At 32.8% G+C, this 15,286-nt stretch overlaps 2 protein-coding genes and 1 long non-coding RNA gene across 3 annotated transcripts; 2 read left to right on the top strand and 1 right to left on the bottom strand.

Annotated features, from left to right (window-relative positions):
* The first annotated feature begins 2,032 nt into the window (after nt 1–2,032).
* LOC123196788 (protein SYM1-like) lies at nt 2,033–5,251 on the top strand. The gene is made up of 7 exons (XM_044610909.1): nt 2,033–2,508; nt 2,915–3,055; nt 3,160–3,273; nt 3,360–3,533; nt 3,986–4,101; nt 4,576–4,650; nt 4,938–5,251. Exons 1-6 carry the CDS (start codon nt 2,080–2,082, stop codon nt 4,625–4,627), a joined length of 1,026 nt encoding a protein of 341 aa, XP_044466844.1. The 5' UTR covers nt 2,033–2,079; the 3' UTR covers nt 4,628–4,650; nt 4,938–5,251.
* A 496-nt stretch (nt 5,252–5,747) lies between these two features.
* LOC123196789 lies at nt 5,748–8,644 on the top strand. Its single transcript, XR_006497738.1, has 2 exons — nt 5,748–6,196; nt 8,360–8,644. It is a non-coding gene; the product is annotated as an uncharacterized LOC123196789 (long non-coding RNA).
* Nucleotides 8,645–11,255: 2,611 nt separating this feature from the next.
* On the bottom strand, nt 11,256–11,651 carry LOC123196569 (putative cell wall protein). The gene has a single exon (XM_044610624.1). It carries the CDS (start codon nt 11,649–11,651, stop codon nt 11,256–11,258), a length of 396 nt encoding a protein of 131 aa, XP_044466559.1.
* Between the last annotated feature and the right edge of the window lie 3,635 nt (nt 11,652–15,286).

Below are 15,286 nucleotides of genomic sequence, written 5' to 3'. Positions count from 1 at the left end.
GATATTATTTTATTTTATTTATAATTAATAAAAGATTTCGGTAATTTTATATTACCAATAAAGATGCGGTAGGTGATATAATGGATAATTTGATTATCACTTTTATCTTAAGTATTAAAATATTATCAAGGTGATTTTGATTTTATTATAATTATATTTTTATTTATTAATTTTGTTGAGAGAAAATAATTTTATTTTTAATTAATATAATAAATAATACAAAAATATTTTTGAATAATTATATCCATAGATATTTAAATAAAATCATATACTAGTATTCTTTTATTACTTCTAATTAAACATAATAATTATTTATATCTATTAATTTTTATCTAATTTTATCAAATATAATAATAATTTATACTTAATAATCTTCAAATTTTGATAATAAAATATTATACAAATCAAATATTCCCATAATACTAGTCTACCTTAGCTACTCTTACTCAAAAATATGCTTTGTGCTTACGTTAATGGGAGTATGCACACCAAGAACAGTTATAGGTTACCCTACTTTTCTGCTGGGTAAAGGACTATTTCCCACCCATTTTTTACCCCATTCTCAAACATATACCCACGACAGATCAAAATCCACTTTTCCTACCTATGACCAAACTGCCGTCCATTTTTGTTATTAAAAATAGGGGTAAAATAGTCATTTTACTGTTTATATTAAAAAATTATAAAATTTATTACTTTCACCCCCCATAGGTTTTAGAAACTAATATTTCATCTTTACCTAAAGTTTTTAAACTTTAAAAAGTAACATTTCACCTCTAAACCTAGGGTTTTCATATTTTTCAAAACTCGCCGCCCCCCATAATTGTCAAAAATAGTAGTTTCACCCCCGTTCTTCAATTTCATCTTCTGATGTCGTCACCAGCCTCCTCATTCTTCTGGTGCGACGAAGAGATTTGCATCTCACCATCACACGGTCTCCACCCAGACGACAAAGGAAGATGCTTCGTCGTCCTTCGTCGCTCGTTGCGTCGTCCAGACACGACGATAAAGCATCATCTTTCGTTTATTCTTCCAGATCTGAGTGACGAAGGGTCGTCCTTTGTTATCGAAGATGCGAGATCGGTAGAATGCGTCGGCCTTTGGTGGTGGTCGGAGAATGAAGCAAACCCTAGGGGTGAAATCTAAACTTTTTAAACTTTGATGATGGGTTGAGTTGTTAGTTTTTAAAACCTGGAGGAGGGAAATGGTGAAATTTTAAAGTTTTGAGGTTTTAAATAGTAAAATATCGATTTTACCCCTGTCCCTAACTGAGAAATTGAACGGTAGTTTGGTCATGAGTGGGAAAAATGAATTTTGATCTGCCGTGGTATCAGTTTGGAATCGGCCTAAAAAATAGGTGGGAATAGTCTTTTTCCCTTTTCTGCTTGGCAACACAAAGTGATGAGTCATACCGCTTGGGCCCGACCCATGGATCCCTTCAATTTCTAAGTTGGCCTACCAATCAAAGGTAACAGTAGGTTGGGTTGGATTGACTTGGGCTGATCTGGACATAGCCCATCAGACTGAAAATTTATAATTTCCCTAAACATGAATATAAAATAATGATTTATTCTAAATTATGTAAAAAATAAAAATTTGTGATGACATCATCATATGTCCTATGACGGCATTTTCAACTGCAAACGTGGCTAATTTTCGACTGCAAACTAAGCTTACGTCTTTTAGGCCGAACCACTTTTGCCCATCTCAATTTTGTTGAAATGAACTTTTATTCTTTAAATTTGAAAAAAATTCTTTTCTCATTTGTCACCTATTTTCATTTTTAAAATTGTTTAGTTTTGTAATAAATTACCTGTTTATTTTTTTTACTAAAATTATAAAACTAATATAAATACTTAATACAAATTTCAATTATCAATTTATCCTTATTATCGTACACTCTCTCGTGTGTAAAATGACTTTCTTATTATTCTTATTTTACATCATGGGTTTTTGTTAACATGATTGGATGACAGACAGGTAAAGTTTGGGTGGGGACTATTCATTTGGTCAAAGCTTTATAATGATCTTAACTTACGTAAGTACGCAACACTCTTCTTCAACTTCTGATGAAGGACTATGGCAATTCTAAACAGTATCACCACCCATAAACTCTCTCCATTCGCCGTTAGATCCATCCAAAAACCCACAGGGATCACCTTTTATCCTATTCTATTCTCTATCAAACCCTTCACACACTCACAGAAACTTAACCGATCAAATGATTCAACGCTCTTTCTTTCGAAGGCAAGAAGAAGATGGGTAATTGGCTCAGTCACAGAGGACAAGGAAGTGGTTCCACTCAAGAATAAGCAATTAAAGGACAAAGATAACGGTTTATTGGTTAATGGGTCTAAAGATTTTGAGCCTGTTCCTTCCGGGGAGAAAGAAGAAGAAGTTGATGTTAACGATAGATTGATTCGTAAAGGAATTAATGCTACTATTGTTCTTGGTGCTGGTACGTTTGCAGTCACTAAGTTGTTGACGATTGACCATGATTACTGGCATGTGAGTCGTCTTATTTCTTTGCTTATGTTTAATGGATTGGTGTTTCACAATTTGAGATTTTTTTTTTTCACTTGCTTGCAATTGATTTCTTTTTCTGACATTTGAATTGGATATATGAGGCTTTATGAATTCTGATCATCTGAATTTTATTTTTCCAGAATTCAAGCTGATTGATTAATTACTAGGAATAGGAAGACTTACTCCTAAAAGAACTCTTATCGATAGTTCTTTTATACTGCTAAGATATTAGGGAATTGTCTTATATTTGAAGAATGGAACAAAGATTAGTAATTGGAGCAAGGTTAATTTGCTTGCTATTATCCATTAACGAAACAGAACTTTTTACTTTAGTTATTTTATGTTGGTCTTTAGGATTCAGCATTTTGCTATCTTTGAAATTTCCCAGGGATGGACGCTTTATGAAGTTCTAAGGTATGCACCTGAACACAATTGGGTTGCATATGAAGAAGCTCTCAAAGCAAACCCTGTTTTAGCAAAAATGGCAATAAGCGGGATTGTCTACTCTATTGGAGATTGGATTGCACAAGTGAGTTATCATGTAGTGTTTTTTTATCCCTGTTAACATATAGGATTTTGTTGGCGAGGATTTTTTTTTGTTGGTTTTTTACCTTTTTCCTGCTAAATTTGCAGTGTTATGAAGGGAAACCGCTTTTTGACTTTGACCTGAAACGCATGTTCAGATCAGGCCTTGTTGGTTTTACTCTTCATGGATCCCTATCTCATTATTATTACCAGTTTTGTGAGGTGATAATTTTTGGTTCATAGTTTCAGGATTCTGTATACTATGATGATGTCTATGGATGGCTGAAATTGTTGACTTTGTTATGAAGGCTCTTTTTCCGTTTGAAGATTGGTGGGTGGTGCCTGCTAAAGTTGCCTTTGACCAAACAGTATGGGCGGCAGTCTGGAATAGCATATATTATGTGTTTTTAGGTTTCTTGCGTTTGGAATCCCCAGCTAATATTCTTAGTGAACTGAAGGAAACATTTTGGCCCATGCTGACTGTAAGTTTTTATAGTTTTTCTCTATATGTGTTTTGCATGTTATTCAATTTCTACCAGTAATCAACATGTTCATATGTTTCTAATGCGGTTACTAAAACTAGGGGTGCTGATGTTTGAAAAGGCACTGATAGATCTACTGGATTGATATTTAATAATCATGTAAACAAGCTTATACATATAGCATTATCAGTAGTTCAAAGTGAAATTTCCAAATATGATTCACCTTGTGTTCTAGCACTAGTTGGTTGCCTTGGCTTGGGGAGTTTGCAGGATTGAGTTTTCTATTATAACAGAACCTTAGATGATAAGGTGTCCTAGGAATTGTTGGTTATATTTTTGAGCTTCTTTTTCCAACAGATTTTTATTGTTTAAATCTAGTCTAGGCTTGATTTTTAAATGATGATATAAAGAAGGGTTGAAGATGCGATTGTTCAATTTTCTGTGCTTAACAGGCAGGTTGGAAACTTTGGCCATTTGCCCACCTCATTACGTATGGTCTAATCCCTGTAGAGCAAAGGCTTCTTTGGGTTGACTGTGTCGAGCTCATCTGGGTAACCATACTCTCAACGTAAGTAGCTAATATTTCTTATGTCTAGAAAATCTAAACTGAGATCATCTGGAAAATACATAATTCTTTGATTAGTAGCAGCAGTCTCATTCGCATTCATCTAGGTTTTAAGTTTTGATTGTATATTTAATCATTTATTTTCTATTGTCATATGACTTTTTTCTCAATTTTAGCATCCAAATACATCAATACTAACGGTAAAATGCTGAAAAATCAGAAGAATTTTCTTTGGTCATCTCATGTTCATCTGTTCTGTGCTTTGTTTTACGTAGGATTAGCTATCTGAGTTTAATTTATGTTTTTACTGCTATGTAATAAGGTTTCTAATATCTGAACTGATACAATTATTTTCATGCTTAATTTCTATATTGATTATCGTATGATACTGGATGTCAGCTATGATATTTATGCAATAAAGATGTTACTTTTCTTTCTTCTTCTCTAACAATGTGAAACTCTTTCCTACTTTTGAAGTTACTCAAATGAGAAATCAGAAGCCCGAATATCAGATCCAGCATCAAAGTAAAGTCTTCATCAAGGAGTCTTAAGGTATAACAGAACTATACTCACACTCTGCCTGTTTGAGAATCGCATTGTGAATATCGAATGTCTTAGGAAAGTGCATTCACATATGAACATGACACTACATACTGGCAGTGCTTCGTGAGGTTTGTGTCTCATAAATGACTCCTATAGGGGCCTTCTAAGCAACCCAGAAGTTAATATCTGCGACCGAGCTCATATTAGATGTCATATTTTGAATATCCCAGCAGACCCCTCTGTCCCTAAGACCATGTAATGAGCTACATAACAAGCTGATGTTCTTCTAATTTCAGGAATAAATTATAACCTCCATGTCTCGTTGAGAAGGCTGTTCTAATAGCTGAAAAAAGTCAAGAATGTCATTAAGAATATCCACAGAGACGGAGTATTGGGTTGTCTTCCCTTTCTGTAAAAGCCAAGCTCGTCGTGTTGAATATCTACATGGACAGAATGTTCAAATTATTATCCGGACTGCACTTCAATTTAGACGGAAATGTTACATGTTTGTTTTTTTTTCACCAAGGATATTGGTTGTATAATGTTCATTGAAGCTGTATAATGTTTCGTTCTTAAAATTTTATTTTATATAATTTTCATTTTAGATTTATATTTATTTTAAGGTTAATAATTATAAAAAATATATATAATTAAAACTTAAAAAGTTACCAGTAAACTAATTAAGTGTAAACCTGATCAAATCGTATCGAAGATTTTATTATTAAGTTAGAATTGTATTTAAAATGGTATAATTCTAATAATTTAGAGTAATAATGGGTTTATGTTTTTTTTTTTATTTTAAAATATTTAACTAATTAATTTTTATTTTAACAGAGAAAATTGATTTGTCTGTGTTTTAGGAATATTAATAATATTAAGTATATTCAAAAGTTAATGAAATAATTATTCAGCTAACATCTAATTTTAAATTTTTGCTCTTAGGAGTAGTCTCATTTCAATTTTTTTTAATGTTATATTAAAATTAAAATTTTATTTTATTTAATTTAATAATTATGAGATTAGTTATTCGATTTGTAATTTATTTTATTTGATATAAGTAATTTGGTTAACGGAAGTAAACATAGTTTGGGTGGAGTTTCTCGTATAAAAAAAATCGTTTTTTTTTTTTTTTGCTTTGTGGGTAAGAAAATGGCAAACCTGGGGGTGAAAATTTTTCGTTAAAAAAAATTCCGGTGTGTATTAACCGTCGTTTAAATTTGGAGGGGGCGTCATGTGACCTAATCACAATTTCTGCAAAACTCGCGCGGGACGGAAACGAACAAATGAGTTGTTAACGGTAATAGAAAAGAGAGGCGCAGTCACAGATCAGATCCCCAAGCCAAGATCCATAAAATGGCTACACTTGAACCACTTGATGAACCTAAAGACAACAAGTCCAAGTCCAACTATGTCAAGAGGAATCATGGCTCCACCAAGTTCTTCGTTTTTGTCGATTATCTTTTTCTCTGCATTTTTCTTGGATTCCTGTGTTTCATCCTTCTCAAATTTCTCGGTTTCTATTGATTATTTTGTTATGCACACTCCGTTAAACCAGGTAATTCTCTAAGCCCACCTCTTTTTTTACTTTCTTTTAATGATTGAATGGTTGGTTATGTATTTAACTATTCTTTTGTCTGATTTGGGTAGTTTTGGTACGATTGATTTATTCATGAGTTTAGATGTTTGTGTGTTTCGCGTTTCTCGCTCGATAGTCTTTTTCTGGTTAGCGCAGCATTTTTTCCTTTGAAATTCCACTGCTTTTCTTGTTCAACAATCCTATGACTTCTTCCTATAATGTATTGTTCTAAAACAGTTGAGAGTCTGGGACGCCAAGTTGTTAGAAAGATGAATGTCCATAAAATTGGACCATTTAGTTTACTATGTGTTATTTGATGTGGAATTGCATGGACAGAGGATTTGAGAGTTTTGGTTTTCCAGGTTCGTTTAGATCTCAATTCGTGACTTCAGATTTTAATTCATTCAATTTGATTCTTCTAATGTTGAAATGGGTTCAATTTAATCTAAATGGGAATTACTGTTTTGTTTCTGATGAGATATGATGTAAACATATATTTTCTGTTGAGATAGCAATGTTTATGCTATTACGGTAATTTTTTGTACACATCATTTTGTGATAAGTGGCCACACTACCTTCAGAGTCCTTTGGTTAGTCTCTTCTCCTTGGGGCGCTTTCTAAAACCCAAAAGGATGCCAATTTTCACAAGTAATTTGTGATTGTGCCACCTCTGGTTTAGCAAATTCGCACTCATCTTTGGAGTTAAACATTGTGTTGGAAGTTCAAATAGGATATGCGTGGGATGCTTGATATGTAGGATTACTTTCTTCTTCATGTAACTTTGATTGTAATTATTGTTTCAGAAGTGTGGTCAGCAATTGAAACGTTGGGACACAAAGCGATAGGATCTGGAGTGCTTTGATTGATGTAGCAATTCACCATGCATGCCAGTTTTATAGTGATGACCACATTTTGTAAAAACTGCCACCTAGGAAAAAATGATGCAGCATTAGCGACATAAGTTGTCCATCACCAATTTAGTTTTTAGTAAATTAAATTAATAAGAAATCTTAAATGACCATTATGATCTGTTCAAATTTTGAGGATTACATTAGTATGAGAGAGAAACTTGAACCAAAACTTTGTTTATGCAAGAGTATAATCCTTTTGTGCTATTGATATAACTGGTCCTTGGGTGTTAATGACTTTGAAGATTTGTGGCTTAATCTTGTTCCAGTGATTTGATAGTTGTGGTCAAGGATGGTTGAGACACAATTGTCAACAATCAGTTTAAGTAATTGTGTTGATGGGATAGCCATCAACATAAAATTTGGAGTTACTATCTATGTGCTTTTCAGATGGAAAATTATGTTTTCAACACCTAAAATATAGGTTTTCAATCATTTTATGACTTATATGCTCCTTAATTGCATGGAGAAATGGAATAAGAAAGTGACCTAATTTATTGTTTCTTAAGGAAGGAATAATGGTTCTTGGTTGGCTGCACTAATTCCTAAGTTAGGAGTAAGAATGGCAAAGATCTTTGGTTGGTGGTTTTTTTATGAGGCTCTTAATGCTATACGTACGTTTTTGATAATGCTAGCTGTGCATCATGTCAATGTTGTAATTTTAATCACTTGGTCCATATGTTGATTGGTTTCACTCCTTCATAACAAAGTTCCCTGTTAATGTACCTGTATTATCATTTTCCTTCTTTTTTTTCCTTTTGCCAAAAATTAGATGATTTTTTGTGGCTTGTTTCGCTTGTAAATGAGTGCAACAGTTGAGTGCATGAACCTTCAATGATCTGATTTATTCGTTGTGGGACATTGAATTAATTGTCAACTTTCCTTGATATGTGAAGAATTAATGGTTCTTTTTTTAAACATAAATAAATATTTCTTTTAAGTAAACAGATTAGAGAGCATTGATCTCAAAAATATGTGCTTCTGACTTCTTATGAACTCTGTTTTTTGCCTGGCTTCATATGAGATAAAGGTTAATTTATATTTTGATAATCCTACAGGCAGACTAAGAATTAGTGGGTTTATGGTGTTATGCAAGAATTATGATAACTTATATAAATCATTTTATGTGCAAATTTTTTTATTTTCCACTAACACTTTCTCCTTTCATTTCTCTTTGGTTCTATGTCATTTTTTGTTAATTTACATAATTGGATCCATTTGTCTTTTTCTGCAGGGTATAACTTTACTAAATTTTTAGTAAAATTTTTAGTCATGGATATGAGAAGTTCAAGTTCTAAGGCATCTCAGGTTTTGGTATCATCAGATTCAGATTGTGTAATTTAAGTTTAGAATATTTATCTCGAAATTGCTGAAGCCATGTGATACAAATATTTTCTTTTCAGACTTTTTTCTTTCTTCACTATGTTACAACCCATATGTGTTAGCTTGGAATTTTGAAGCCTATGTTTGCAGCATTCTGTCCTTATCAATATTAAATACTGTCTTTATTTCAGCACCAGTTTGCTGTCCTTGATTAGTTGAAGAGTAAAATATCATTAGAAGGATTGAAATACAAGTGAAATCTAACACCGTGTGCTGTGACTGCTTCTATAATGAGTAGACAACAGTACAGTGGGTATTGGAATCGGTTTCCCTCATTTCAATATCTAGGAAGGAGACTTCATTGAATTTAGCTGTTTATGATTTCAGTTGTTTTATACAGAGATTTTATTTTGGGTGATATTGAGTTCCTGTTCCTGTTCCTGTTTTTGTTTATTAAGGATATTTGTGCGGTCGGCAGAAGTAACAGAACTTCCAAAATCTAAGAAAGTTGAGAAAGAAGGCTGTATTTTGTTAAGGGATAAAGCTTATTTTCTTGTTTTCATATAGATGATGTGTCATCATATGATTGAATGATTTTGAATTAAAGATAAATAACATCCAATCACATAACATTACATCATCTGTATACTCTACTGTGTATTCAAAAGTGTATACAGATTTCATTACTATTCCGCTAGTCTGTTCTTGTTTCTTGAAAAGGTTTCCATCAATGGTTGCGAAAAGAAAGAAAGTGAAGAAATGCTTCCAGGTGGTAGAAGATATTAATAAGCATTGATGCCCCGAATAGCAGGCAACATATTTTTAACCAAAAACAGCAAAAAAAAAAAATTTGAATATATGCCTTTCTGGCTGTTGGGATATAAATATAGTCACTTTCAAGTCTTCAACTAGCTTGACAGGTCCTTCTCATTTCAATTATGAATTATACAGGCAACAAAGATATGTTGAACATGATTTGATTTAGATTTGCATTTTCTCATCACGGTTGCTTTTCATGTCTATTAGTTAGACAAATTTATATTAATTGTAAGTTGTCTATTTCAAATGCCTAGTTACGCATTTAGAAACTCTTTATGTCAGGTGTCATTGTTATGTCTTGTCTTAACATCAGGGAGCATTATGATAATATTTATCAAAGAGAATTGTATGTTTACATCATTTTTCTTTATAATAATATTACATATATTTATATTTTAATATACAAATAAATAAATATATATATATAATGTATTATTATATAATAAATATTATTTTATTTTTAATTTAAAATTATTTAATTATGAAATAACATATATCAAATATATATATTTATTTATTTAAAATAAGTATGTATAATTTAATTAATTTTTTTAATATATAACAAAGTATAATAGAGAATATAGATGATCTGTTATCGTATAATTAAAGATAAGTTTATCTTTAATTCAAAATCATTCAATTACATAATGATATATAATTTATATAACTAATTATGTATTTAAAAATATGTATTATATTCAATTATATATAAAAATATATATAATTTTATTATTTATTAAAAAATAATATTATATATCTAAATTTTAAATATTTAAATAATATATTATTATATAATTAAATATTAATTTATTTTAAATAATATATTTTTTAAATATTTAAATGAGCGCTAAAATAAGTGGGTGTTTTATTATTATAAAAAATGAAATTGTGTTGAATAACAGGTGACGCGTGGGTACTTGCCTATTAAAACCTACTAATCCCAGCACTACGATAAATGTGGTACAATAGAATCCCCTTCATGTTTTAAGCCAAATTATCGACAAGAAGCAAGCTGCAAGACTTGTAGGGCATAAGACCGCTGGGGTGCATCCCGCGAATTAAATGGTTTTAATTACTTGAGTCTATAGGACTGTAGATTTCTTTTTTCTAATTTTAAATAGTATTATTTATATATCATTTTTTTAATATATAATTTAAATATATAAATAATATATTATTATATAATTGAATATTATTTTATTTTTAATTTAAATTTATTTAATTATATGATGATATATTATTTATTTATATAAATTATATATTAAAAATATATATATATAGATTTATTAATTCTCATTTAGCCAAAAACCTTTTATCTCTTGCATGGTTCATGTTGAATCGCCTTTTTCTCAAAGCTTGCTTTGAGTATAAGGTATAATACTTGCTTTAATATATAAGGACTGCGGCAGTTGCCTTCATGAATGATTTATCTTGGTTAGTGCCCTCAATAAGTTTGACGATATTAATTTATTTATTTGATATAATAATTATAAAATTAATTAATTCAATCTCAAATTGAGGGTTTAATTCAAATTAGAATTTTTCTGTTATAAAAAAATAAAATTTAATCGGATCGGCCGCATGTGTTTCCAACATTTAAAAGAAAGGAATATTTGCACAGTAGATGATGGAGCCGGGAACGTACATCGAACTCACTCCAGTGCTACGAATAAACTAGCTTGTGTTAGATGCAAGTGCCAAATGAAGCCAAGTTCCATTTATGGGAACCCTCTGCAACCAGAGCCAATTTGCAGTAAAGAAAATCTTACAGTAGACCCGAAAAAACGTACTTTCATTAATTGCACAACAGTCATGGAGTTCATTACAATGGCTAACTTCAACTCCTAAATCTAGTCGCTTATTCTACTCGTTAACAAAACAACACCACATTACATCAACTACCATGCACACAGCTTATTCAAATTCGTTCACAGGCTCCAAGCAGAGCCATTTATTCAAAGAACAAGTAGCTAGATTAACAAACAAACTCAAGGACGAGCAGCTGTTGGAACACCACCACCATTCTCACTTCCAGGAGTTGAGTCCTCATTACCAGGATTAGGTACAAATGTGTCATCACCACCTGGAATATCACTCCCCGTCCCGGTGCCGGTCCCGCTACCGGTTCCACTTCCACTGGTGCCTCCTCCACCTACAGTGTAGCCAAAGTAAGGGTGATGATAATGTGGATGGGTAATTGCTGGTGGCACCGGAATCTTCCCAATTCCTGGAATGAGCACACTGGGGTCAGACTTAAAAAGCCACTCAGGTTGTTTCATCTCATCGTTATTGTTCTTGGTGGTTTTTGGGTCGCCCCTACTAGCCAGAGTTTGTCCAGCTACTGCAAGCAGAATGGTGAGGACGATTAAATTTTTGTAAGGCATTGTTTGTTGGAGAAGAATAATAAGTAGCTAGGTAGCTTGCTAGGTTTCGAGTTTGAGTTGAGATGGAAAGCGTGTTAAGGGAAGAGATATTCTTATAGTCGAGTGTACTGTGAGTTGGGTGAAGTCTTGGCGGTGAGTTAAGAGACATTTCTCTTGCTTAACCTGCCTTCACCAACATTGGCAACGGCTAATAATGTGACCCAAACGTGGCTAATTTATGTGCCTCCATCTTTCTGTTTGCTATGCTTGACTAGTAGAAAATTTTCCTTCTGCGAACTTAGCTTCCCTGGCATTATTTTCTGCTTGTTTTTGTGACCTACATCAACTATTCCTATGGCCCCATTTTACCACCTGTTTGATTGCAATTTTTATCAACTTCCAGAATATACAATTTTGAGTCTTAAGCAAGATACATAAGTCATTATAACAATGGGTAGAATTAAATAAATAACTTTGTTATCTACTATATCAATATGTAACTAACTCCAATTTTAAATACGAGATAAACTGTTAAAGAAAAAAATATTTTTAACGGCAATTGTTTGGAAACTTACATTTATATTATATTATTTTAATCTCAAAAAGTGTTTCATAAGAGTTTATGTAGTGATTACCAAAAAGTGATGTGTTTATTTTGGATCTCTCTTTGATGCCCTACTTTTGTGGTGGTTCTTTATAGTTATATGATGAAGAGATTGAGTCACAAATAAATATTGTATCAAAATGTTCCTAATTCACATACGAATTTATAGAGTTGTTATTATTCTAATTTTATAAAAACACAATAATTAATTACGTTAATAACGTGATTTTAATTTGATAAGAGATGATTATTTTCCCCTGTAAACATGAGATGGAATAGAAAAGAAATTTTATAGATGTCAAAAAGATATACTATTGTATAGAGTTTTTTTTATTGTCTCTATGTGATAAACCTCAACTTGAGTTCTTGGATGATTGGCGAATAAGTGGTGTATCTGGTTGATGTTCTAATAACTTGTCATTGATTAGTTGCATCCTAAGTTATATCCTAAGCGGTATGCCCATGAGTTGGATCAAAGAGGAGTTTCACTGTATAACAACTCCCTCCAGTTTTTAGAGTGCAAGAAGAAATACGAAAACTATTTACTCTTCTACACAAATAGACAACATGTGGAAAATTAGCTCGAGTAGGTTATGCATCAATCTTTGCAAAAATGAGTTGTTTAACTCTAATACTTTTCATTTCCACTTATACATGATTTCTACCGTTTGTGGTATGGAAACATGTTAGGGTTTCCAAAGAATAACTATGGATAAACTTGGTGTCAAAAAAAGTATAAATTAAATGTTGCATTGTTTCGTTTATAGATATGAGGGCACTTGCAAAACATTTTGTTCAACTAATTTCATATGAGGACTCCAGAAGTTCACACTATAGATCTTCATTCAAAGAGTTAAGTTCCTCCAAATATACTTTTACCAATCAACTAGTGTTGAGTAGAAATGCTCGTAAACTGTGTTGGGTTGTAATTGGCACAACTCATTGGGCCCATGGGTTGTGTCATGTCGTGTCAAATCAAGACCTATCAACTAATATGTCTTTCAAACCATGCCAACCTGTAAGAAGAGCAACGTTCAAGGCACACTCTAAGACCTCATAAATTGTGCTTTTGTAGACTTTTAGTAAGTTGGTTTGTCATAAAATATCATTTTTTAATTTATTGAATTATCTTTTTATGAGTCATATCAAGTTAACTCACAAATCTTATCCAAATGCCTCTGACAAGGTTTGCACAACCCGAAGCCCTAACACGACCAACAAAATTGTGGGTCATATTATAGTGAATCATATTTTTTTAAAAGTGGTTGAGATAGGTCAAAGGCCGACTTAGTCCTTTGATACCTTTAGTTTTGAGTTAATAGCAAGTGGGAGGGAAGCATTTGTTTGAAAAGAGCACGAAAATAAGCCATTAGGGCCTTTCGAGAAGAGGTTGTAAGCTACTGAGCATCTTCTTATGGTTGTCAAGGGTAGCATCATGGTGGCTACCCGTGCTGTCGATAGTACTCATTCTCTCCTTCCTTCATTTTCTTCTAGGTCTTTGGTTATCAAGGACAAAGTGGAACTACTTCCTAACTTCACCGTTGTGAAATCTATGATGAGAGAGTACGTCTCAGAGGATGAGTGGACAAAGATCCAAGGGATGGCGATGCTAGTGAAGCTCAAGGGGCTTTTTCTGGATGACAACAAGGTAACATGTTTTATAGTTATTCTCTCATTTCCTTCTGGTTCTCTTTTGGACGCCAACATGTCATCCATTTTTTTCACCTTGCCTGTAGGTCTTGAGCATGCTCCTTCTCCTTTACAACAAGGCATACACTGCCCTCGTGAAGGGAGATACTTACGCGTGAGAGAACTGCTCGCTCAAGGATGAAATAACGTCTCTAAAAAGAAAACTTCATACGGCAAAGAAGGAAATGGAAGTTACAAAGCAACGCCTCAAGGCTAAAGTTGAGACTTTAGATACAAAATTTTCCACTTTCAGGAAATGCTTGTTAAGGAAGGAAGACGATTTGAATCAGTTATGCCCTCAACTGCTTGACTTGAGTAAGTTGCCCCAAACCAAGAAAGAGCGGACTAATCGGTTGGATACTTGAGTGAACCAGCTAGGGGCCTCACTTTTAAAGGTGATTAGGCAGAATGACTACAAATAAGCTGGTCGTAAGCACGATTAAGGTCGAGGATAAGAACAAACATCTAGTCTATGACTTCTTCTACACCATTTGGCTTCGATTCCATGACTACAACTTCACCTTCTTGGGTAAGAGTTATACTACAGGGTAGCCCAAAGAGTGGAGGCAGATTCAAGCCATTGAGGAGGTCAACAACGCTCAATGAGGAGTAGGATGTACAGAGCTTGAACAATTGGACGAGTTTGTGAGAAAGTTCCCATAGAACTCGCTTCTTAAGAGTCCTCAGAGGTAGCCTGGGATCCTTATCTAACTCGTGAGGCAATTGAGGCTCACTTAAGATTGGTCTCTGTTTTTTTTTTTTTTCAAATGTATACAAATATATGCATTTAACACATGAATGTTTTTGCCAAGTGTATATATTGCCGTTCCATTTCTACCACCATCATAATAACTCAAAGAGTTTGAAATATAAATTCTTTTCAACATTAATCTCGTCATTTCTAGCTCCTCCATGTCAATTTTTGTCATTTTCAACTTCATCCCACATTCATCTTCTTTATAAAACTCCTCTCAACATTGATGTAATCATTTCCAACTCATTTTTACGTCAAACTTATCAATTTCAACTCCTTCTTGCATTGATTTTCTCACCAACAATTTCTTCTAGTGCTATTTTACTCCATAAACCCTAAATCCATCATTTCTAGCTCCCTGGGTATTGGTCTTATCACTTCCCACAATTCATCCTTGTAGTTCATCCGATGGTTTACTTGCAACCTAACACGAATTTTTCAAGTAAACCACAATTTATAACGATCTAATAAATATAACCATTAGACTATTATTTGTAACCGTTTTCGCCTTCGAATACATACTAGTTGACCAAATCTAACTTGACAAGAAGTTTTGCAGGTAACAGATAAGTGTCAAGCCATCCATCAAGTTTTACATTAATGATCCCA

This window comes from Mangifera indica, chromosome 14 (genome assembly GCF_011075055.1).
Source record: "Mangifera indica cultivar Alphonso chromosome 14, CATAS_Mindica_2.1, whole genome shotgun sequence".
NCBI lineage: Eukaryota > Viridiplantae > Streptophyta > Magnoliopsida > Sapindales > Anacardiaceae > Mangifera > Mangifera indica.
The sequence above is the reverse complement of the archived record's forward strand: the minus strand, read 5'-3'. Positions and strand labels throughout refer to the sequence as shown.

What these genes read in the sequence shown, in the direction of transcription:
- LOC123196788 (XM_044610909.1), top strand. Translation starts at nt 2,080, where the DNA reads ATGGCAATTCTAAACAGTATCACCACCCATAAACTCTCTCCATTCGCC. An exon ending in TTGACCATGATTACTGGCAT is followed by an intron (nt 2,509 to 2,914) that starts GTGAGTCGTCTT and finishes GAAATTTCCCAG; the next exon opens with GGATGGACGCTTTATGAAGT. An exon ending in TTGGAGATTGGATTGCACAA is followed by an intron (nt 3,056 to 3,159) that starts GTGAGTTATCAT and finishes CTAAATTTGCAG; the next exon opens with TGTTATGAAGGGAAACCGCT.
- LOC123196569 (XM_044610624.1), bottom strand. Translation starts at nt 11,651, where the DNA reads ATGCCTTACAAAAATTTAATCGTCCTCACCATTCTGCTTGCAGTAGCT.